Source organism: Talpa europaea, assembly GCF_964194135.1.
Source record: "Talpa europaea genome assembly, chromosome: 8".
Lineage (NCBI taxonomy): Eukaryota > Metazoa > Chordata > Mammalia > Eulipotyphla > Talpidae > Talpa > Talpa europaea.
In genome coordinates this window covers 44,972,502-44,996,007 of record NC_140075.1, presented here as the reverse complement: position 1 = coordinate 44,996,007, position 23,506 = coordinate 44,972,502, and the positions used below count along the sequence as shown (strand labels likewise).

The 23,506-nt window shown below is 38.8% G+C and overlaps 1 protein-coding gene across 2 annotated transcripts in view; it reads right to left on the bottom strand.

Annotated features, from left to right (window-relative positions):
* MYZAP (myocardial zonula adherens protein) overlaps positions 1-23,506 on the bottom strand; it is a gene marked incomplete at both ends in the record, with an annotated part of 93,326 nt that overhangs the window by 25,420 nt on the left and 44,400 nt on the right. For both annotated transcript variants that reach the window (XM_084240988.1, XM_084240989.1), the window contains 2 exons: positions 18,221-18,326; positions 21,509-21,588. In XM_084240988.1, coding sequence (XP_084097114.1) covers positions 18,221-18,326; positions 21,509-21,588 — 186 coding nt within the window. The remainder of the gene's footprint in view (positions 1-18,220; positions 18,327-21,508; positions 21,589-23,506) is intronic.

Genomic DNA, 23,506 nt, shown 5'->3' with positions numbered 1-23,506 from the left:
TGGTGTGACACAAAATGGATCACATAGCACCATCAAAAAGTATTCATCCTTATACAAACACACACAAAAGTTGAAACTGAGTCTAATCAAGCTTCTAGGGCTAACAAAAAAACAAAGTTAAATCCAGAATGTGGGAACTTCTGTAGAACTGATTCAGTTCCTACAATAAGTTACTGGGTGGGTGTAAACTGGGGGGCAGGTGGCAGGACATTCATAGGGAACAGTACACTAAAGATTAAAAGATTTTAGAAAGAGAATGACCAACTATTGTGGACTGTCTCTTTATGCTGATAGCATCAATAAAAAAGACATTTCAGAAAATTTTATTATAGACTCATAAAATGATATCAGGAAATTAATTTTGTTAAGTGTGACAATGGAATTATGGTTAAATAAGAAACAGTCCATATGTTTTAGAGATGCAGAGTGAAATAGAAGAAGAATATCTGGGATTTGCTTTAGAATAATTGCACAAAGGAAAAAAATAAGTAGATAAAGCAAATATGGCTAAATCTTGCTATTTGTTGAATCTGGGTAATAAGTCTAGGGTGCTTCATCAATTATTCTCTTTCCTAAGTGCATTTGATATTTTCATTCTAAAATATTTTAATTCATCTGGTATCAAGAAAAATAACCCCCAACCTGAAAAGCATACCATATAAAATAGAATAAGAAACACACTTAAGAAAAAATGTGCAGTGCTGATAATAAATTACCATTTAAAAACAATAACTAGTTACATCTTTATATCAATACAATTTGCCCAAAACTATCAACTGAAGAAATCAGTATTGGAAGGGCTCGGGACAGTTACTCTCGTGTGTTGCAGGTGGCATTGTAAATTACAATGACCCTTTGGGCAATGTAGCAATAAATATTAAGAGCCATAAAACTGTTCATGCCCTTTGACCCACTAATCCCACTCCTGGGAATTTATCCTAAGGATATAATTCAGACGTAGGCAAAAAGCCATATATACAAAGATGTTCGTGCTCCTATTATTTATAATAGAGAGAAAATGGAAATAACCTTAATGTCTAGCACTAAAGGAATGGGTAATAAATTATAGACTATCAGTTTGATGGAATATATTACACAAACACTAAAAACAAACATATTGCAAATTGTAAAAGTATTTACAAAAAGCCTCAAGGGATAGAAAAACAAAACTTTATAAAGTTGAAGGTAAAAACTCAATGAGAAGTTAGAGAAATGAAATTGTTCTGGGTTTGGGGTAGGATTATGAGCCAAAAAAAGTTGTTTTGTTGAATTCCTTTCAGGTTTTGTAGATATGATTTTCAAAAAAATCCTTATGGTTTTCCTTTTAAAATCTTTAAATGATAGGCAAAATGGATAATAAAATTAACTAAAATATTCCAAGCAGTTTAGGGGTAATATTTAATCAAGTCCCATACCAAGTAACTTTATTCACACGAGTTTTACTCTCCCTGAAGTAATCAGAGTGGTTTGGGTCAAGGAAGCCAGTGATGTGGTTTAAGGACACCCTAATGAACAGCTCATAGAAAGACAGAGAGGATTCTATTGATCTTTGTCCTCTAGGTTTTCATCCAAAAAGAAAGAAATACAAGGCAGATCTGGAGAGAGAGTTGCGGGGAGAACTCTGGGAGTTCCAAGGGAGCAGAGAGCTTATGCTAGAGTGAAGAGGCACTTTGTTCTGCAGAGAAAGATCAGGCTGTGAGAAGGATCTGAGGTATTGAAGTTTCTGACGAGAAAGATCATGTTTTTCAGCAACTGATGTTTCAAAAAGCAATTGTGCTATTGTGCTATTGTGCTAAATGAATGTTGCATGTAACATTTCTTTTCACCACTGAGCATTTCTTACAGAAGCATCTTGCTCAGTACTGTAGTCTTTAATGTGTTCCATAGGTTCTTAGAAGTGTAAATTCAAGACAAACCACTATAAGGAAAACAATTTTGCCTTAATTATATAAACAACCTTAATTATATAAACAACATACCTTAATTATATAAACAACAGTTAAGTTCCTAGGGCATATTCCTAATACTTAAAAAACATCAACAAACTTCTAAATAAAGACCCAAACTTTTAATATTAAACACTCATTTCTATTCATGCATTCATTCATTCAACCCGCTTACTCCATTTGGGGGTTTCAGGTGGCCAGAATTTACCCAGTGTGTACGGCATGCCCTAAACCTGGACAGTTGCCCTTATATGGCAATGCACATTCACACACACACACACAGACACAAACACACACACACTCCCACATACTGGACAATGGAGATGTGCCAATGAACCTAAGGTGCACATCCTGGGATTGTGACAGGAAACAAGTTCCTATAGAAAATCCAACAGACATGGGGAGAACACCAAACTTCATACAGACAGTGGCTCTGGCTGGAACCCTTTTTGTTCCTCATCAACATTAGGATGATACGGCGGTGACCAAAACAGCATAATTCCAGGACCTGCTATATATTCTGTGACCAGGTTTGAAATGTTCAGGTTCAAGAAAAAGGAATGCTAAGACCAGCAGGCAATGTATGGCTGATGCCTCATACCCTACAAGGGTTGTTCATTTTGAATTCCAGCACAGTCTCCCTTGAGGTCTGCCACTGGACTACATCCCACATCTTCTCCCAAATGAGGCACCGACTTTCTAAAACAAGCAAACTAAACTTGCATGCTACTGCGCTTTAGGCAATTGACTTCCAAGTGTTTGGTTCTTTTTCATCTCTAAAACACACATTTTTGTGGATAATGGTACTATTTCAGATTGCCAGCTTTCAAAGAGCCTTGAAATACTGCCTCGTATAATACCTAGCATAAGATAAATACTCAAAAATCAACTACTTCTATGTTAATACTGGCATTTCTCTCTCCCTAGATTTTGGAGTTCTTGAGAGTAGAGCTTGGTCATTTTTATATTCATAGACAATGAATGAATAAATCTCAAATCCACCCCTTAGACTTCAGGGGCGAAATTGTCTAGATCACACTCTTGGAGATCCAAATGACCCATGATGGACTTGTTAATATTACTCCCCCAAACTAAGGGCCACTCCAAAATACAAGGTACTAGGCAGCTGGCATGCAAGTGAGATTTATTTGACACCTTTGCTCAAATTTTTGGCATATTTTAAGTGTAAATTTTCCTTTCCAAGTGTTTGGTTCTTTTTTACAATCTAAATTTCATCTCTAAATTTTCATAAACTCTAAATGTGTGAAGCTGCATTTTGGCCTAATTGTCACCAGGTGGAGATAAATGACTCAAATTACCAGGCTGAAGTCAGGATACTAAGAAATGAGAAATTATAGGCACTAATTTTCTAGATCTTGCCTAAATTATTTACACCAGAACTTAATCTTATTGTAAGCATTGAAGTTTCAATATAAAATAGTTGACACTTTTATACAATAAAGGGAAGAAATTCATCCCGGTAATTAGCCTTTTAACTGATTATAAAACAATTTTGGCTTATTTTTGTCTTGATTAGCAACTAATTGAGTTAGTAGCCTTGCAGCCTACTTGATACAGATGTTAGTCTCTAAGACTAAAGGCCAGTGTGATAGTTAAGGGGAGAGAACCTTCTTGAATCTTAAAACTGATAATGACTTTCTTCACATTAGCCACAACTGAGTCACATGCATAGGTGTTTGGAGCGAGCAGTCCCTCCTAAACCACAGTCACACAATGGAATCACTTGGTGGGAGCTTTTTATAAAACATTGACTTTCAGGCCTTATCCCCAGAAATGTCCCTCTCCTTCTTAAAAAATCCTCCCAATTCCTAACATGGACATGAGAACCTTCTCCCCAGTTTCATTTCATGCCTAACCTGGCCAACAAAGAACCCTATATTTAAGCCACTCCATCCTTTTAGCACTCAGTGGACATGCAATGGTCCTGCCTCTGGGCCTTTGCACAAGATGTTGACTCCACCAGGAATGGCTTTCCACCCCCCAGACCGTTCCCCACCAGGAAATCTGCTGCTGTCACAAAATACCCTAATAGTCACCACCCGACGAGCTCTTCCCAAGTTCTCCAGGTTGACTTCATGTCTCCCTCCTGCCCTACCTCAGCCCTTTGGTGAAATACCTATTAAGACACATCTCCGCCAGTACCATCCTTTCTTTATACCTTTCCCTTGTGCCACATAGCAAACCCACAGAGAACAAATGTTTAGTGTATCAATTATCTTACATAAAAGAACGGTTATCTTAGGAGATGAAATCACCCTTATCAATCCACACATTTTTATAAACTGCTTTGAAAACAGATGACTACCGTGAAAGGATTCCTCCCAATTTGTTTTGAAAGGAGCTTGTATGTCAACCAGACCATAATGAAATTGCACAAAAATTCACTAAGAGCCTGTTAAGGGCTCATAGCAATCCTGGAGATTGCAACGCTTCCAAGCTTCCTGGAACTTTTTTCCATTAGTGACAGACAGGTAGAACATGGGTCATTTTGTGTTAGATGTCAGAATATGACACAGCCCTATAATTAGAATTATATGAATAGTACTCAAGTGTGCAAGACTCATGCAACATTACTCAATATTGAGCTTGGGGATGTAAGGAAAAATTAATAAATACATGAAATACAACAACAAATAAGTATTAAATATAAGACACCACTTAATATGACTTTCATTGTTGTTTTTAAAGAAAGTGTGCTTTGGGGTATTTCCTTTTATCAGCTGGCAAATAATATACATGTAACTTGAAAAATGCCTTAAATAAAACAAGGAAAACAATGGATCAGTGCATGATACTAGAATGTGAGTTAAAACTGATGGTCACGGGCCTCCCCTGGTGGCGCAGCAGTTGAGCGCTGGGCTGCCTGCAGCCTCTGCAGTGCCGGTTCGTTCCCTGGCCGCCGGCGAGGGTCCCACAAAAAAACAAAACAAAACAAACAAAAAAAAAACCTGATGGTCAATTGAACCAAATTGTCTAAAAAGAGAAAGGAAATTAGATTTTCTTAAATTTATTTTCTTTGAAATTTGTCTCACTTTCTTTTCATTCTCATTTTAGGAATAACCAATTAAGCCCACAGGCACATTTACACAAAATTGGAAGTGAGGGCTGTGTGTGTGTGCACACATATGTATTGTGGAATTTTACACACGATAATAAATGATGTTCCCCCGCCTCTATCATCACCATTTCTACTTTGCGTCTCCTTCACAAAGACCTTCATTTAAAAAGACTTCCTGCTTTAAACTGCATTGATGAATAATTCATTCTCCCTTTGAAAAATATGCCAAAGATGAGTAACTGTCAATCAATGTTTCCAGTCAAAATGAGATCACTAGGGGTATGAATGCTCGGTCAAACTAAAGCCATGTGACACTTCATTGTGAGCCCTCAAAGACTTTTCAAGGGAAATTTATGGTGTTGGATTATTTGAAATTTCCAAAAGAAAATAGCTTGAAAATCCACTGTCTTCAAACACCATCGAGACCCAGGGACTCAGTCAACTGACCACGTCAGAGACAGAACAGGCCTGGCAGGACCCTTCTAGGTTCCTCACAGCTTTCGTCACCTCCTCCCTTTGCTTCCTCTAGTTCCGAGAGGGTCTTGTCGTCAACCCAACCTCTTCTTCCCTGTGTGATCTGGCAATTGCCTCCTTTTACCTCAAGAAATAGGAGCCAAATTTGATGCCCCCTATATCCCACTGTGAAAAATGAGAGTACTTAATTTTTCATACTGTTCTTCTGAAAATAATGTTTTAATTTTTGCTAGAGTTTAATTTAATTTTTACTATGGTCTCTTCATTCCATTTTAGTACTCTGTAACACTGTAATTTCAAAGTTATTGTACTTTTAAAGTGCAGTTTCCTTAATAGAAAAAAAGCCACAGCAGAAATTTTAAAAATAATAAGGCTACCTTCTTTTCCTAAAGTATAATAAAGTAAAGGGAAAAATGGCAGACCAGACTCTGCCCTGCACTAATGCAGCATGAAAGGACACTTTAAAAAGGACAAGGAAAATGGTACATTATCTCATTTTTGGGGGGGGAGCAAAGGGAATGAATTAAGGCCAAACAAAACGAAACTGAAAAATTGCTAAATGTAGCCCTGAGTTGGGAAAATGAAAAATCAATGAAGGGACGGAGGGAAAAGGTACATTTTTCATCTTCATGATTCTTGATTGGGTTTGTGGAAATTCATTTTCAATTAATGTGTCTTGTGGCATTCAGCCAGGCTAGATATGAGCAGGGCACATATTTTAATCAATTTTTTCTATTAAGTTTCAAGTAATACACAGTAGAACTATACTCTTCTAAAGGATCAGTTGAAATAGGCTTCTGAGGTAAAAATAATCTAATTTGTTTTGATTTCTATCTTACATGAAAGACAAGCCAATTACCCTTTAAGGATAGCAATAGCACCCTGATTCTCCTGGTGCCTGTATATGACTAGGCTGCATAAACATTGGAGAAGGATGTGTAAACTGCCTCGCTAGCCAGTGTGCCTGCATTGGGAAGGGAGAAAGAAGGGTGTGCTGAGTACAAGGGCTTTTGCTGTGTCAGCTCATTATTCTCAAAAACAACACTAAGTGTGGCTATTCCCATAGGTGTGGTTCCTAGTTTCATCATTTGCTCATTTCCTTTACGATCACCTATGACCACCTCTGCATTGGGCACAGCGTTAGAGGCTGGAGCACAGCAGAGAGCTAGATAGTCCTGGCCTCCACCTTTATGGAACAAGCATCCCAGTGAGAAAAACAGGCAGTAAATTGAGAAATGCACAAGTATGTGCAATGAAGGAAACAGGCAGAGTGATGTTTGGAACCCCTAAGATAGGGCGCATTTGCTGATGGCTGATTGGGGTGGGGGCTAGTTTCAGACTACATGGCCAAAGACAGTGACCAGCTTATCCCAGTTTGCCTGGGACTTTCCAGGTTTTAGTGCTTAAGTTTCATGTGCAGAGGAATCTTTTTATTAGCAGGTAAACCAGGAGAGTTGGTCATCAGGAGCTAGATGCTAGCAGGGCTGATATCTAAACCCAAGCCTCTCTGGTGTCAAGACATAGGCCTCTCATTCCCACCACGCATGATGTTCAGAGTAGTGACAATCTATGGTTGCAATGCTACTTGGAGATTAGGCAAAACTGAAGAATGTTGGCAGCAATATCTCCCTTTACAACGGGTGGTTGGAGCCCTAATTCTTTAGAATATTCTTTTCTCCTATGTGACTTTAGAACAGGACCATGGAATGCAGAAGTAAGGAAAAGGGTGCAGTAAGCTTCTCTATCCCTCTGTCTTCCTCTGTGGATGTAGTCTCAGGGACAAAGGCCCTACACTGGACAGGAATATCCAGGGGGAGAACCATTTGAGACTAATGTTAGGAGTTAATGTATATGGAAGCACCCAACTCCACACCTGGCAAGAGCTGGTGTGAGGAAATTTGGTAGTTAAAAAAATATTCCTAAAATTCAAGCGCCCTGGGATATGGGACCTCACCTGCATCAGCAAGGACTCGCCTAGGTGCTAACTAGCTGCCCTTCCTACCTGTCTCCCCTCCTACTTGCCCAGCACCTCCTGCCAAAGGCATCACTCTAGGGCTGAGATCTGTCCAAGCCATGGGGAACCATTAAGAAGTTAAAGCAAAGTCACAAAGGATACTTTCTTGGCTTGGTGCTAACCCAGCGCAACTGGTCTCAATTGACATTTCTAGCCACTTCATTATCATCCCTTCCTACAATTCAGTCAAACTAGATTAATGGTCCCTGAACTTACCCTATAATTTCTGGTATCCATGTTTTTATATTTTGTTTATTCTGTCTCTTGTCTGACATGCCTTTGTCCACCCATTCAACTCCTTTTTAGAAAAATCTAATCCATCCTGCAAGCCCCAGTTAAATATCACCTCCTCCCTAAAGATTCTCCACCCACATTAGAATTAGTTAACATTTACAGGCACTGTGCCAAGTCCCTAGCATACATTATGTCAGTCAGTCCTGACAACAACCTCTGAAGATATAATTATCATTCCCATTTTGTTAGTAAGAAAACTGAGTCTAAGAAAGGATAAGTTGCTTGCTCAAGATATAAAGTCCATCAGGGCAGCAGCAGAATGCAAAGCCACTATTGTCTCCAGCTTCAGTGTCCCTTATGCACAACTCATACTCTCCTTAACTCTAACCATAGTCTGCCTTGAGTTCTAACAAGTTTTAATGTCAACCAGAAAGTCCTTTGAAAGCAGAAACTCATATCCATTTTTGCATTCAGTTCTTATATGATGCTCCCTAAATGTTTACTGACTGACCTTTGAGAGAAGAGCTTCCAATAAATTGTTCCTGGCTCCTCATCACCCATATTCCCCATACCTAAGCCAGACGACTGTGTTTCGTGTAGCCTTCAGCATAGGGCAGGAGAAGGGGGGTAAGCAAAGATGGTGGTGCACAGGAAACAACTGCAGCTTGATAAAGGTGGATTGGGAAAAAATCATGAGGGTAAGAGTGGATGATTCAGTAAGTGCTGGGAGAAGAACAAGCTTTCTGAGACAACAACAAGTAGAGCCCTATTCATACCACATATACACACACACAGACGTCTGCATAGATTATTCTTTATTTGTTTGACAAATATTTATTGAGCACTTCTATATGCCAGTGACTGTTCCAGGTGTTTGGGATACAGCCATGAACGAAACGGACAAAAGCCACTGCCCTCATGGGGCTTACATTCTAGTGGAGGGAAACAAACAACAGATAAATAAGTGAAATAGATAGGTAAAGTATAGGACATGTTGTAAGATGATAAGTACTACAAATAAAAATAGAGTAAGTGTGGAGGATTGTAATTAAAGACCAAAAATGAAAAACAAAACTCTAAGACTAGTACAAATAACTTGTGACAAATAACACAAACAACACAGCACAAAAGGATACATAACTTTACACCAAAAGTCAAAACATGTATATTACACAATACATCACGAACAAACAAAAACCAGTGACTGGGAAAAGAAAATGACATACAAATATTTTTTGAAAAAATGATTATCGATAGCATACAGCATTCCAATAAATCAGGAGGAAAAAAGATAAGCAACCAAGCAGAAAAACGAACAAAAGCTAAAATAGCCAATTCATACAGGAGGCACCCAAATGGTCAATAGCTTATGAAAAGGTACACCTCACTAGTCATAACGAGCAATAATCAGGCAGACACAAATTATAACAAAAGATGTTATTTTACAAATGGCTAAAATTATAGTTCAACAGTGCCAATAGGTGGTGAGGATGTGGAGAAATCTGTCTTTCATACATGACTGGTAGAAGGGTATATAGACTTTCAACAGCAAATAGACAATACATGATAAAGGTAAAACTGTGCCCACCCCAAACCCTAGAAATTCCTCCTCCAAATATATTCCCAAGTGATAGAAGGATAGAGACATATTTGACATTATTAGTAAAAGGAAAAAAATTGGAAAACAAGCTAAATGTCCACCAATAGAATACATGGAATATTAGATTGTCATAAAGATGAATAATTTAGATCTATATATAAAACATCAAAAACAAAATAGAGGAAAAGAGTAAGTTGTAGAATATATACAATTTTCTTTTATGTTTTAAATAAAAACGTACATAATTTTTTAAACACATAAACTAAGCTATATGCTGACAACAGATACATATCTATGTGTAATATGTACATAGTGAAAGCAGTGAAACATGGCCTGGATAGGGACCAATTGCCTCTGAGACAGAGGGAGGGGAAGAGGAAAAAGTCAGAAGCAGAGTAAAAGAAAGACCTCTTCTTTACTATGTTTTTTTGTTTGTTTAGAAAAAATCTGAAATATGTCAAAATGTTAATGCTTATTAATTCGAGAGTAGGGTTTTGTTTTAATCAGTCTCTATAATTTATAATTCAAATTTTTTTCCAATAAAAAAGAAGAAGCAAAGCATCAAGACTGGCCTGGGCGTCAAAGAGATGGCTGTGGACCCAGCATCAGAGTCATTTGCTGAGAGACTGTGACTACTTTTTGAGGATTCTTAATTGGTTTCCTGTGCTAAAATATAAATTCCATTAGTAATCCTCCCATAGAAGGTTAGCGTGGGGATGTGAGGCCTATGTGTGTAGCCTTGAATCAGGAAAAACATTCAATAATTGGTAGTTAACTGGAGCAGGAGCACAGCCTCACAAGTTCCCTATGGTCAGCACTGGACACCTAGCTCTGAGAAAGAGTTTACAGTCCATTAATAACCAACTCAACAAAGAGAACACAGATTCAACAACATTTACAAAGAACTTCTCCCTTGAGAGGACAATTGGTATCAATATGTGTCATCGAATGAATCTGCCATATTTCTATACTACATAGGAAAAAAAGGTATACATACATGTGGGAATTTTCCAATGCCTTTCAAAAACATACATTTCAGATAAAGTGCCTAAGAGTTTAAAATAAATAAGTGAATAAAACATTTTTTTCATTTACTATAAATAAATTCTGCCTCAAATTTTGAGTAGCATCTCTTTCAGGTGGGGGTGTGAGTGACTATAAATCTTAAGAGGTCATTCTTAAGGAGGTGGGGAACAGGGCAGGATTTGAGCACCTAACTCCATTTTGACAGGTCCATACAAATCACATTCAAGGCGGGAAAGGATAGACTGAGGGACACCAGCAAGGCAGGGAAGAGTAGATTGAGGAAGGTCCTGTCAGCATGGGACTCAGATCTCAGGAAATTACCAAGTGACCTAAGACCCAGTGCCAGGCCTATGGGAGGTGCCTCAAGTACATAGGAAGCACTCTTGGGGTGCTACAGATACACTGGCATCTCACTCACTCTCTGTCCCACAAAATAAGAGCTATTTGACTTCCAGGAACTGTCTATAGCCCAAAAGAGAGAAAAATTCCAAGGGTAGAGAAGGGCATGACATCCTGGCAGCTCCCATGGGTGACCCACTTTCTTTACAAGCTATTAGAGTCCCTTGTTTCACATTATTTCATTTTTTGAAGTTGGGTAACGAATCTATTCCACTAGAACAAATGTCCACCAGGGATTTAAAAAAATATCAATGCAGTAAAGGTATCCTTAGAAAGCCAAAGGTCACCACACTAGAGTGACATCTAGATTAGCAATTCTTGAATCTCCACAGAAGTCTGTCATATCTATCAGGGTCTCCAGGGACCAGCATTTAAGCTGAATACTGGCATAACTTAGATGCAATGACAGTTCATTTACAAATGTGGAAAATTATCCATCTGCTCCCTTTCCCCACTCTTCCCCACTTGCTTAAGCTGGGAGAAGTATCTAAATGGAAGACCAAAGACATATACTGACAAGAAACCATTTACCTGCCCACTTTGCCAAAGAGAAGAGATGGGAGTAGAGAACCAACATCAGAGTGACACACAGCACCTTAATGAACTTCCTCCACTAGCCTAGTCTATTGGCTGACGTAGGCTAACACCACTCAACTCCCACCACCACTTCTGCTACCGCTGCCACTGCTAGTTTCACCAACACTGTTAATTCTTGATGCAATACCAGCACCTGGGATGTCTCAAGAAGACCAATATAAAAATAAAACATGCATGAAGGACATTTAACTTCAATATATTTCAGCTGAATGGATTCCTTTTTGCTGATATACTTCTCCTTGTCATGAAGTTAGTTGGACCATCTGTTCAGGCAAGATGCCCATGGTAACAGAAGCAAACCCAATTTCTCTTAAACAAACAAGATGAGGACTAAGTTGACTACAACTGTTGATCTCCATCCAGAAGGGCCAGGCTCAGGGCCACCTCCCACATACAAATGTAATCAAACTACACAGACACTTGGCTGCTTCTGTATTTTCAGGGGTGTGATGCTGTAGGCAGCACTTCCTTCCCGGAACACTGAAGGTCTTCAAGCCTGCTTTCCATTACCTTAGCAAGTGCTGGTAGTAGTTTTTCCATAAGTCAGACTCCATTTTCCAAAATATTAGGACCAGCTGCCACCTGGTATTTTCTGAATTTGTTTTTAGTATTATTTTTTCACCGCAGTTCCTTCTTTGATGTCTAAGAACCCAAGTTTTTAAAAATATTCTGTGGATCTTTGAATTCTCTTGACTCTGCAGTTTAAGGCTGTACAAGTTGAGGTGACAGTAAGGGGTGTTTTCACAAACGAGAGCCCTACAAGGCCATTTTGCTTTCAATAGCATGTCATTCCTGTTTTGTTCACTGGCTCATCACAGACACCTGCCACCTCTTCCCAGCAGAGAGGGTGCAAGTTTTCTTGTAATCACGGACAATAAAAGGAATCTCTTCCAACCCAGAACAGGCTACCATTTTATCATCTTCCAAAGAGCCGGAGACTAAATCCGGAGAAGAGCTCATGTGACATGATCTAGAAACAGTTCAATTGAGTAGATTAGGGTGGTGGGCTCAGTGCTATGCCTTGTTTCCCCTACTCCCACTTGGCTAATTATTAGCAGTGTAAATTACCTTCTCTAAACTAGAGCAGTTAGCAAAAAACAAACTTCTGTGTTGTATCCTTCAGCATACCACACAATAGCAAAAAATGTACTTTGTGTTGTATACTTCAGCACACCACACAAAACTGACTGCACGCTAACAAACGATTGATCCTTTTAAAATGGAAGATTTTTGGGATCGAGAAAACTTAAAATTTTTAAATTGTGTTTTGTATGCATAGTCTATTCAAAGGATTGATGACTAAGCTAGAAAACAGTGCAGAGCACAGAAGAGAGAAACTTACCCCAAAATCCCATTTGGCCCATAAGACTCCCAAAAAAGAGGAGGATAGTCAAGAAGTGATTCAGCTAAGAAGACAACCCAACTACTTTTGCGTTTAATTCATTCAAGTTTACTTTGAATATACACGCATAGCAGGAACTTACCCATCCATCAGCAACAGTAAGGGTGGCAGCTAGTACTTACTGGATAGACCCTATGTTCCAATTAACAAACTATGAGTATTTCATATACTTCATCTCATTTCTTACCAAAAACACTGTGATGATAGTATTCAAATAAATACTGTTAGCAACCCTGGCTTACAGACAACAAAACACTTTTTGATGGTCCACAACTGGTAAGTGCTGGCCTTCCTGATTCTAACGACCATGCTCCTCTACACTTGGCCACCTTCCACAAAATCCATACAGGCCTCAAGCTGCAGGGGCTGCGTGTGGGTTCAGGGCCTGGGAGTAAGTGATGGGGACTTAAAAAAGAAAAAAAGAGAAGAGAAACCCAGCTTTGCTGACTGACTCATGAGACAAAACTCAGAAACTGAAAGCCTCAACTCAACTTATCCTCTGTTCTTCCTGATGCAGTTTGTTTTCCCAAAAACACTATTGCGTTATGATAATTGCATCACTCTTCAAAAAATCTTAGGGATGATTATTAAATACTTTCGAAACCATTTCTCAGGAATTGCAAAAAGGTTCAGCTTTGATGATAGTATTCAAATAAATACTGTTAGCAGTCCTGGCTTACAAACAACAAAACACTTTTTGATGGTCCCATAACTGGTAAGTGCTGGCCTTCCTGATTCTAAAGTCCATGCTCCTCTCCACTTGGCCACCTTCCACTGAAATCCATTCAGGCCTCTAGCTGCGGGGGCTGCGTGTAGGTTTACATCTTACACTCAAGAAGTGGTCATTGTTATTACTATCATTTCAGCAAGGTACTGTGTTCTTTGTTACAACAGAGGTGCAGCGTGGCCAAGCGTGAGGTCGACTGTATAGAAGGAAGTGGCTAGTGCACATATGCACATACAAGCACAATGGGAAGAGGGTCACAAGGACCATGTCTGGTTTACTAGTGGAGGATCTCAGCTGTCAAGGACATGAGGTGGATTGGATTCTGTCCCTTTAAGATTCTAGTATCTGTCAAACAAGTGAGCCTCATCTATCAGCCTTAGTAACAACTTCTCCTTAGGTAGCTTTGGACAGTCTCTGGGCAGTTTTTGTTACCTGGATACTACCAGGCCAGGATGGCTATGAAGAGCCAGCTGTCATGAACTCCTCTGTGGACAGGGCTGGCAAGAGACGCTAGAGGCCCTGACAGGGCCGTCGGCAGCCATAGACACGGACCAGGTCTCCTGTGTCAGTGCTCCTGGGCCCTGCTGACTGGTCTTCCTGGGTCTCTTCCCTACAGTCTTCCTACTCCAAGTTCACCACCAGCTTTCCACCTCAGGTAGAGCAGTTTCTGAGGGAGGCTGGATGAATATACTAACATAGGAAAACCAAGACCCAAGTCACTGTGCTGACAGATTTCAGCACATGGGTTCTCAATCATAGTTGCATATTGGAATCTTGTGGAACTTAAAATATGAACTAAAACAAACAAAACACAAACACAACCGAAAAACCCAAACCCATTTCCCCCCACTCCCTCCATGGTCACCTAAATGACTCTGGTTTTTTTTTTTTTTTTGAAGTTCCTAAATGATTCTAAAGTGCAGCCTGGGTGGAGAGGCATTAATAAGAAAATAAATTTCTCACCTCTTTGCACAAATTAAAATTCTAAATTATAGAGGGTGAATTGGGGGCAGTACATTTGCTTCCTCTGCAACTGAAGGGAAACCCTTCAGACACTTTCTGTTGGAAGAAGCATTTCACTTATTCCAAATGGCAATGGGAAATCTGAAGAAGGAAATGATAAAACAAAAGGATACTTAAGATTGACTGCAAAAGGGAAAGGAACTCTTATTAAACTACTATTTATTCAGTTGAGTACTATCATTTCCACTGTCAAAAATGTAAATCAACCATTCTTGAGGACAAATAAGAATTTGTTTTTTCCTCCAGATAATTTTCCCCTTTGCAGGAAAGCTGCTTTGGTTGACAGGGGACTGGGAATGGTTAGTGGCCAATAGAGAGGAGTGCATGTCCCTGGTGATGGAGAAATAGCAATTAAAGATGTGTCAAGGTGTGTCACTGCTCTGTCCTCAGGTTCCTCCCAGACTTGCTCCTCCCTGATCTGGTTCTTTTAAAGGTAAGCTGAATAATGCAGGCAGATTCTAAACAATGGGACCTAATGCCAAGGAGATTTTTCAACAGAAGAATGAAGCCCAAAGGCAAGGATTACTCCAGAAGTCAAGTAATACAAGATGGTAAGAAGCAGGAGAGCAGGACCACATCTGAACTGTTCCCTACATGGACACGGCCTGGGCACAGACATGGTGAATGGATGGATGCGGTTTTTTCCCAAGTGCTTTTTTTTCAGTAGCTCTATATTTTCTGGCAAACCCTTTAAAGTCCAAAAGGGGGACAGTAGGGTTCTTCTACTTTGCTTTTGTTGTTCATTTTTTTTTTTGTCAGTCAGAATTAGTTAGAGACCTTGTGATGCCAAGGAGATAACCAATCCTAGTCATCCACTATGAAGAGAGACATTTTAGCAGAAAGATCTAGCCGGAAGGAGTATCTGGTGCCACACTTCACACAAGACATTTTGTGTTGATTTTTATAAATAATTTTGAGCCTATAAATAATTTTTTATAAATAATTTTTGAGTTATATATTAATCTTTCATTTCAAAATGCCTATCCTGTCTCTGTCCACCACTAGTCCTTCCTAGGTGCACATGTCCTGAAAACCAAGTCATTATAGGGTTAAGGACTACAGTATTTAAGCCAGTAACTTTTTATTCAGTTGATGATGATGATGATTAAAATACATCCAACAGAGGCGGAAGTAAACATTGCTTAATGTTTATGGATTCTAAGAACTCAGAAATTTTACCTGGATGTTTTGAGTTGAGAAAAGAAGTCTATCATTTGCAGAAACTAAGTTTCTTCATAGATGGTATGACCAAAATGACACCCATGATGAAGGACTAAATATGTTTCCAGATATGTTTTCTTTATATTGAATGAAATGCTGAGATCTGCCTCTTTTGCAAGTGCCACCCAGTGGTTCTAGCCTGGCTTTGCATTACAATACAAAATAAAAATACTTCTCAATGATTACTTTCAAAGATGTGAATTCAACTTTCACATCTCTCCTTGGCCATCTCTTCCCCACTTCTTTCAATTGATGCATGAATTTCTAGAGCACTTAACTCCTTTCCAACTGATTCTATTCTTTTGAAGTCCCTCTTCCATGTTTCCAATGTTTTTAAAAAATGTATTCACATAAATTACTACAGCAACTAAGATTTTCAAAGCATTTTTTGGTTGTATAAGTTAACATGGTGTACTGGACACATTAATTTTTACTACCTGACCTAGGCAGTTGTTTAAATTCAGAAAAAGGTGTGTGCCCTCTCTGCTCATCCACTGTTGAAACAGTCAACCACTAGATGGCGCTAACTCTGATGAGGACATGGACATTTAGCTTGTGATTTCATTTCCATGACTGGGTCCTCCGCATTACATCCTCTGGACTTGGAGAAACTTATTTAGGAGCTATTAAATCACAGGTAGAAAGGTAAAACATGGACAGTGACCTTTAAATACACATCTATTGTATGGGGAATATAAAAATAAAATTTATTTAAAAAAACACATTTATGATAAAAAAAGAAAAAAGATGTAAGAATTATATAAAATAAAATATTTAAATAAAAAAACTATCCCCCCAAAAAATAAATAAATACATACATACATACCTATTTTCATATATAAATATTTCTTCATCATAGTACAGAGGTAAGTTAGAACACAAAGAACCCTAAACTTTTTGGGAAAGTGTCTTTTATAAGTGTCTCTGATGTTGGTACCAAACTTAAATTCCTATAGGTAATAACTGAATCAGAAACAACAGTATAAGGTTTTGCTCATGGTAAGGGAGGAGAGATGTACTCCATGGTCAAGGAGCCACATGGGGTTTTAAAAAGGGAGAGCCTTATCCCAGACTCACGTGTGGGACATTCAGAAGCAGAAAGAGCTGTGATAGGATGGCCAAGGTTGCCAGGAACACTAATTGAGACAAACCAATGCATTTCCTTGGGAAACACACTCTGAGGGTGCTCTGGTGGTGGTGAGTGGGCAGGATCTCCCCATCCCGCTGCTGGCAGCATGCCTGAGGGGCAGCAGAGGGGCTGCATGCATGGTTTCCCACTGAACTTCTGCTCCCCATTCTCTTATCCTACTACTCCCAATACTTGCATTTAAGCCAATATAGGGTTCACAAGATTCAACAGAGTATGAGCGGACTTAGGGAACAGATTTTATCTAATGTATATGATTGTCTTACTCACAAGACCAGCAATTGTTCTGCATCCTTCACAGTTCTCTGACCTTAATCCTATTCCACTAATCTCGCCAACATTTTATGGATTAATAAAAGATATACTTTTAATCTTCTATTTGTCTGTCATGTGTGAATTCTTAATTAAAAGTAGATATACTCTTAAATTTAGTTCATTAATAAACTTGTACTTCATTAATAGATAACATTTCAGAACAGTATTCAATGTAAGAAATTTTTTCAGTTTTTCCACTGTCAATCAAATGTTTAATTAAGGTGAAGCCTTTTCTCTACTTTGTAAGTTAGAGAATTAGACCCTAGAGAATTCTTATAACCTGATTAGTCCTAATTGTCCTTTTTTTCCTACCTGATTTTTTAATAGCATAGGAAAAAAAAATCTCAATGCTACAGGATTAACTTTACTACAACACGGACTTTCTTCAATTGAGTAATACCACAAGGGAGAAAAATTATAATAGCAAGTTTTCTAATCAATGTTCCACTTACCTGCTTTTTTTAATTACAAAAACAGAATATTAAGCTATGTCCTGCATAGAGTAAACATATAACTGTTTTCATATTACATAGGAAATTAAGAAGAGAAAGGATGGTAGAAAAAAAATGAATGAGAAACAAAAGTGGGAGAATACAGTAAGGAAAGGAGAAAAAAAAGAGAGGAACAAACAGCGGGAAAGAATATAAGAACTCCCAGATGTAAAGAAAGGACAAGAGTGGTTAATTGATTCTGGGGAGATCAGAGACCTGATCTACGGTCAACTTTTCTGCCTACACCCTTTGCTCCTGAGCTGTAGACACCCGCACAGGGTATCACAGTCATCTGAAAGAGGGTAAACTGCAATTCATAGATTTCTAAACAGTAACCCTTAGAGCTGGAGAAGGTCCTCTTTTAGAGGGATAATCACTAGTCCACAGGGGATATATGAGAATTCCCCTCCCAGACAAGTTGGTGGTGGCCTGAGCAAGTTCACAGAGGGTTTGGTCTGGTTCTGGGGCTGGACTGTCCCCTCACAGGAAGCAATCTGGAGCCCATGATCTTTTACAAGGGCTTACCTCCTCAACCATCTGCTTGACCTTCTTCTGCTGACAATGCACCATGTCATCCAGGTGTCTGATACGTTCACGGAGGCTGGCAGACGCCTCCTCCAACTGCTGATACCTAACACAAAGAGAGGAATAAGCTTCTGAGTCCTAAACCAAAGCAGCAAAACAAGAATAGACAGTAATTGTGTGAAAAGAATGTTGCCAGGAACAAGAAAGAATTCCAAGATGCACTCTTCTTATTTTTTGTGTGTCCTAGGTAATTAACTACCAGTCAACCACCCCACCATAGAGGGAATCTTGCAAGAGGACTCTTGCAAGTTTGACTCTGTATAGGGCCAGTTAGTATATTTTCCAGGGACTGAGAAGCTTTTTTAACATCATATATAAGTATGAAGATCTCTCTGTTTGGGGGTTAACACATATTGGAACATCCAGTAAATTCCATTGATTAGGAGAACAGAGAAGGAAAGGTGCCTAACAACACACACACAAAAAAATCTGAAATCAAGTGGCAGAGTCCAGGGAAGCGTAGAATTATTGTTATTCTACATGTCATTTATTTTGGGAAAATGGGATAAATGTTGAAAGAAACTCTCTGTATCAAAACAAAGCAGACCACCACATAAAACATTTTATACTTTTGTATTAAAACAGCCAAATTATCCTCTGACTTTGCTGGTTCAAAGAAACCAGAGGAAGCAGCAGGTGGTCCCTACAGTTGTGTGGGCACTGGAATGGAGCACTGGATCAAGAGTGGGGTGGTTCACTTACCACTTCCATCACTGCCAAGTCCCTCCCACAGTGCATTAAAAACTAGGGAAGATTCCTATAGCTTTGCTATAGTTGCATTAAGAGGAAGGAAAAACAGATATTTTTCAACATATACTATGTGGCAGGCAATACCCAACAATTCCCTCAAAATAATAACCCAAGGAGACAGGCTGTTCTTATCATCATAATCCTTCTCTCTGTTAAAAATGAATCCCCTTTTACCTCAGGGAGGTTAAGCAATTGCTCCAAAATGCTAAAATCATCCCAACCAATTTTCCTTCTTGAAAGGGCCCCTACATGGCCTCTCGACCTCTTGATTTATAGAAGAAACCCTGTACTACTTCTGCATTTTTCCTGCAGGATTTTCTGTGCACATAGCCAGAGAACAAGACGAAGTTTGAGCAGAATTTGGAAACAAAGAACACTATCTTAAATTAGTTCCCACAGCAATGGTATTAGTCACCGTTGATGAATTTTCTCATCAACAAGGTGCATCCTGTGAAGTTCCAGTTTATGGAAGAACATTTATAGAATGAACTTTTGCACTTTTGACCATCTTTGATGTGTTCCATGGCACTAAAAACCAACTATGGACTATAAGATGTGCCGGTAAGTTCCTAAAGAAACTGGCTTCATACTGGAAGTTCTCAGTTCAATGTTTTGTATGAGTCAGTCTGCAATATATGATAACCAAATGAAGGCAAATGCCAGGGCCAAGTGAGCCCACAAAACCATAGGCAGACACCATCTAAATACATCACAAGAGAAATAGAAGAAGACACAAAGAAATGGAGAGACATCCCCTGCTCATGGATTGGAAGAATAAACATTATTAAAATGGCCATCCTTCCAAAAGCAATATACAGATTCAATGCTATTCCAATCAAAATTTCAATGTCATTCTTCAAAGAAATAGAACAATTATTGATGAAATTCATATGGAATCACAAAAAACCCCGAATAGCCAAAGCTCTCCTGAAAAAAAAAAGAAGGGAATGGAGGCATCACACTCCCAGACTTCAAACTATACTACAAAGCCATAATCATCAAAACTGCATGGTATTGGAACAAGAACAGACATACAGACCAATGGAATAGAATAGAAAATCCAGAAATAAACCCACAGATTTATGGTCAACTAATCTTTGACAAAGGAGCAAAGACTATGCATTGGAGCAAAGAAAGTTTGTTCAATAAATGGTGCTGGGAAAACTGGGTCGCTACATGCAAAAGAATGAAGCTTGACCACTACCTCACACCATACACAAAAATCAACTCAAAATGGATTAAAGAACTAGACATAAGACCTGAAACCATAAAATATATAGAAGGAAATATAGGCGAAACACTACGTGATTTGCACATCAAAGACATCTTTACAGACACATCACCCAAAGCAGTGATAGTGAAGGCAAAGATAAACAGCTGGGACTACATCAAATTAAAGAGCTTCTGCACAGCAAAAGAGACAATAACAAAACCAAAGAGAAACCCCACCAACTGGGAGAACATTTTTGCACCCAACACTAATGATAAAGGACTGATCACAAAAATCTGCAAAGAGCTGATGAGACTCAACAACAACAAAGAAAATAATCCAGTCCAAAAATGGGCAGAAGAGCTAAAAAGAAACTTCTCTGAAGAGGAAATGCAAATGGCCAACAGGCATATGAAAAAATGTTCAACATCACTTGTCATCAGGGAAATGCAAATCAAAACTACCATGAGATACCATCTTACACCAGTGAGAATGGCACATATTAAAAAAACTAGCAACAACAAATGTTGGCGAGGGTGTGGAGAAAAAGGAACTCTTCTGCACTGTTGGTGGGAGTGCAAACTGGTCCAACCACTGTGGGAAGCTGTGGACCTACTAAACATAGAGCTTCCACAGGATCCAGCAATTCCACTCCTAGGTATTTACCCAAAGGACACAGAAACATCAATTCCAAAGAACACCTGCACCCCTATGTTTATAGCAGCACTGTTTACAATAGCTAAGCTTTGGAAACAACCCAAATGCCCAAAAATAGATGACTGGATCAAGAAGATGTGGTACATATATACCATGGAATATTATTCAGCATTCAAAAAAGATAAACACATGCAATTTGCAGCAACATGGATGGCGCTGGAAGGGATCATGCTCAGCGAAATAAGCCAAAAAGAAAAAGAAAAATACCGGATGGTCTCACTCATAGCAGGAATCTAGAAAACTTAAATAAGGGACCAGGAAAATGAATAACTATAAGAAAGTGAAAATCAAAATCAACAAAAAACTATGAACCAGAGACACTTTTAGGGGGGCGGGGGCGGGAGGGGAGGGATTGGGGTCAGAATGGGGGGGCTGCAATTGTATGGGGAATATAACAATAAAATTTATTATCAAAAATAAATAAATAAATAAATAAATAAATAAAGAGAGTAGAAAAATTAGGGCCTCACCAGTGGCACAGCAGGTTGAGTACAGCACTAAAAAAAATAAATAAATAAATACATCACAAGACAGTGAACATTATATCTTACCTTTCCCGGTCAGAATAAGAGATTTCCCCTGACATTTCTGTTTCATGCTCCAGGAGCTGGAGTTGCAGTTGATGTCGTTCCTAAGACAAAAGGAAACTGACATTTTAATCAATGGGTCCCAAGTTGGACAGAGCATATCAAGAAATTCCAGTACTAGTGAGTTCAAATCCATAGAGAACCGGTGGGTTTTATACTCCCACTCTCCAGAGACCAAACAAAGCTCAAACTGCCAAACTTGTTGCCAAATTTATATATTCATGAATGAGAAACAAATATCCTAGATAAAATCACTGAAGATTTCCTTTTTAAAAAATACCCTGTTGGGGACCTCTTGTGAAAATTTATAGTTCTAAACGATAATAAATACTCTAAAGTGGCCTGTGGTATTGCAAAATTCTTGATTATTCTCTGAATCATCAAAAAAAGAGCTCTGAAAGTTGTATATATCCTATAAAGTAACCTGGGTAGTATTTACACAGCAGTATTCACATGTACGAAAACTGTTATGGTAGTCAGAATAATGGACCCCCTTATCTCTGTGAATGTTACCCTACAAAGAACTTTGCAAATATAACTAAGTCTAGGAGTTTAAAATGGGGGAATTATCCTGAATTATCCAGTTGGGCCCTTACAAGAAGAAAGAAGTATGGTTAGAGTCAGAGAGGGGCAGATTGGGCCTCCCTGGTGGTGAAAGGGGTTAAACCTCAGCACTGTGGAGCTGTCTGCAACTACTGGAGCATGAGTTTGATCCCCCGCCAGGGAGCTACCCACATGGCACAGCAGACCTCTCCTGTCTTGCCTGTTGCTCCCCTCAGCAGTGTGTTTCAGAAGATCTGCCTGTTCTACTCCCTACTCTGTCTCTGGTGAATCCTCTCACCACCCCGCACCTCTGGCCTATACCCCAGCTCTTGCATGCATAAATAAATAAAATTTAAAAAAAGAAAGGGGCAGATTGGAAGATACTATACTCCTTACTTTGAAACTACAGGATGGGGCCAAAAGCTAATGAGTATAGATCATCCCTAGAAGTTAGAAAAGGTCAGGAAGTAAGTTCTCCTCTAGGGATTCCCAAAGAAATCCAGCCCTGTCTTGATCTTAGAACCTCTGACCTCCAGAATGCTATAGGAAATTAATACATACATCAAACTGGACATTTAGATTTGTATACTTCAAATAATATATGTAAATGTAAGTTTACTCAAAAAAGTAATAAACTATAAAATTATTTCTATGAACAAAGTGGAAATGTTAATATAAGCATAGTAACTATCATATCTGAAATTGTACTAAAAATACACTACAGATGTTGGTGTAATCATTTCGTTAAAATGAAGTTGATCAAGTCTATGTTATGTCTTTTTCTAAGTAGCACAGTGCCTTATGTTTATTTTCAGAAAGTCTCCAAAAAAGCTCAACTAATTATACAGATGACAAACCTCTTTTCCTCCAAATTACTGAAAGCAAATCTTTGAAAATTTAACTCCCACGAATTCTGAAGCTTAAGAGTAGACCAAAGAGTTAGAGGGGCAGCTTGCCCTGGCAGCAAGGTATTATTATGATCAATGTAATTAGACCCATAAAAGAAGACTTGTAGTGGAGCCTTGTTCTTGGTGAGTTTGGGTGGGTTTTTGGTTTCCCCATTTCAAATGAGTTGGTTTAACACCAGGTGGTATAGAATTCACAATAGAAGAAAGACTGAACACAAGCACACTTTGACAGGAATCTGGGCTGGGTTGACTCTGACCTCACAGCTAAAACAGAAATGGCTGAGTGAGAAGAACAAGAGAAGATGAGCCAGTGTATGATTTTTTTTTTTTTTACAAAAGTTTATTCTTAACTCTAGCTATTGATAACAAATGTGATGGCAGAAAATCCAGATGTTTAAACACAAATGGAATTAAGGATCACCATTGCCTCAGGAACAGCTTACTTTTTGTCAGATTTCTTAATTCCACCTGTGGCCAGGGGGGAGCTTTTCCCCAAAGTCTTCACTTTTGG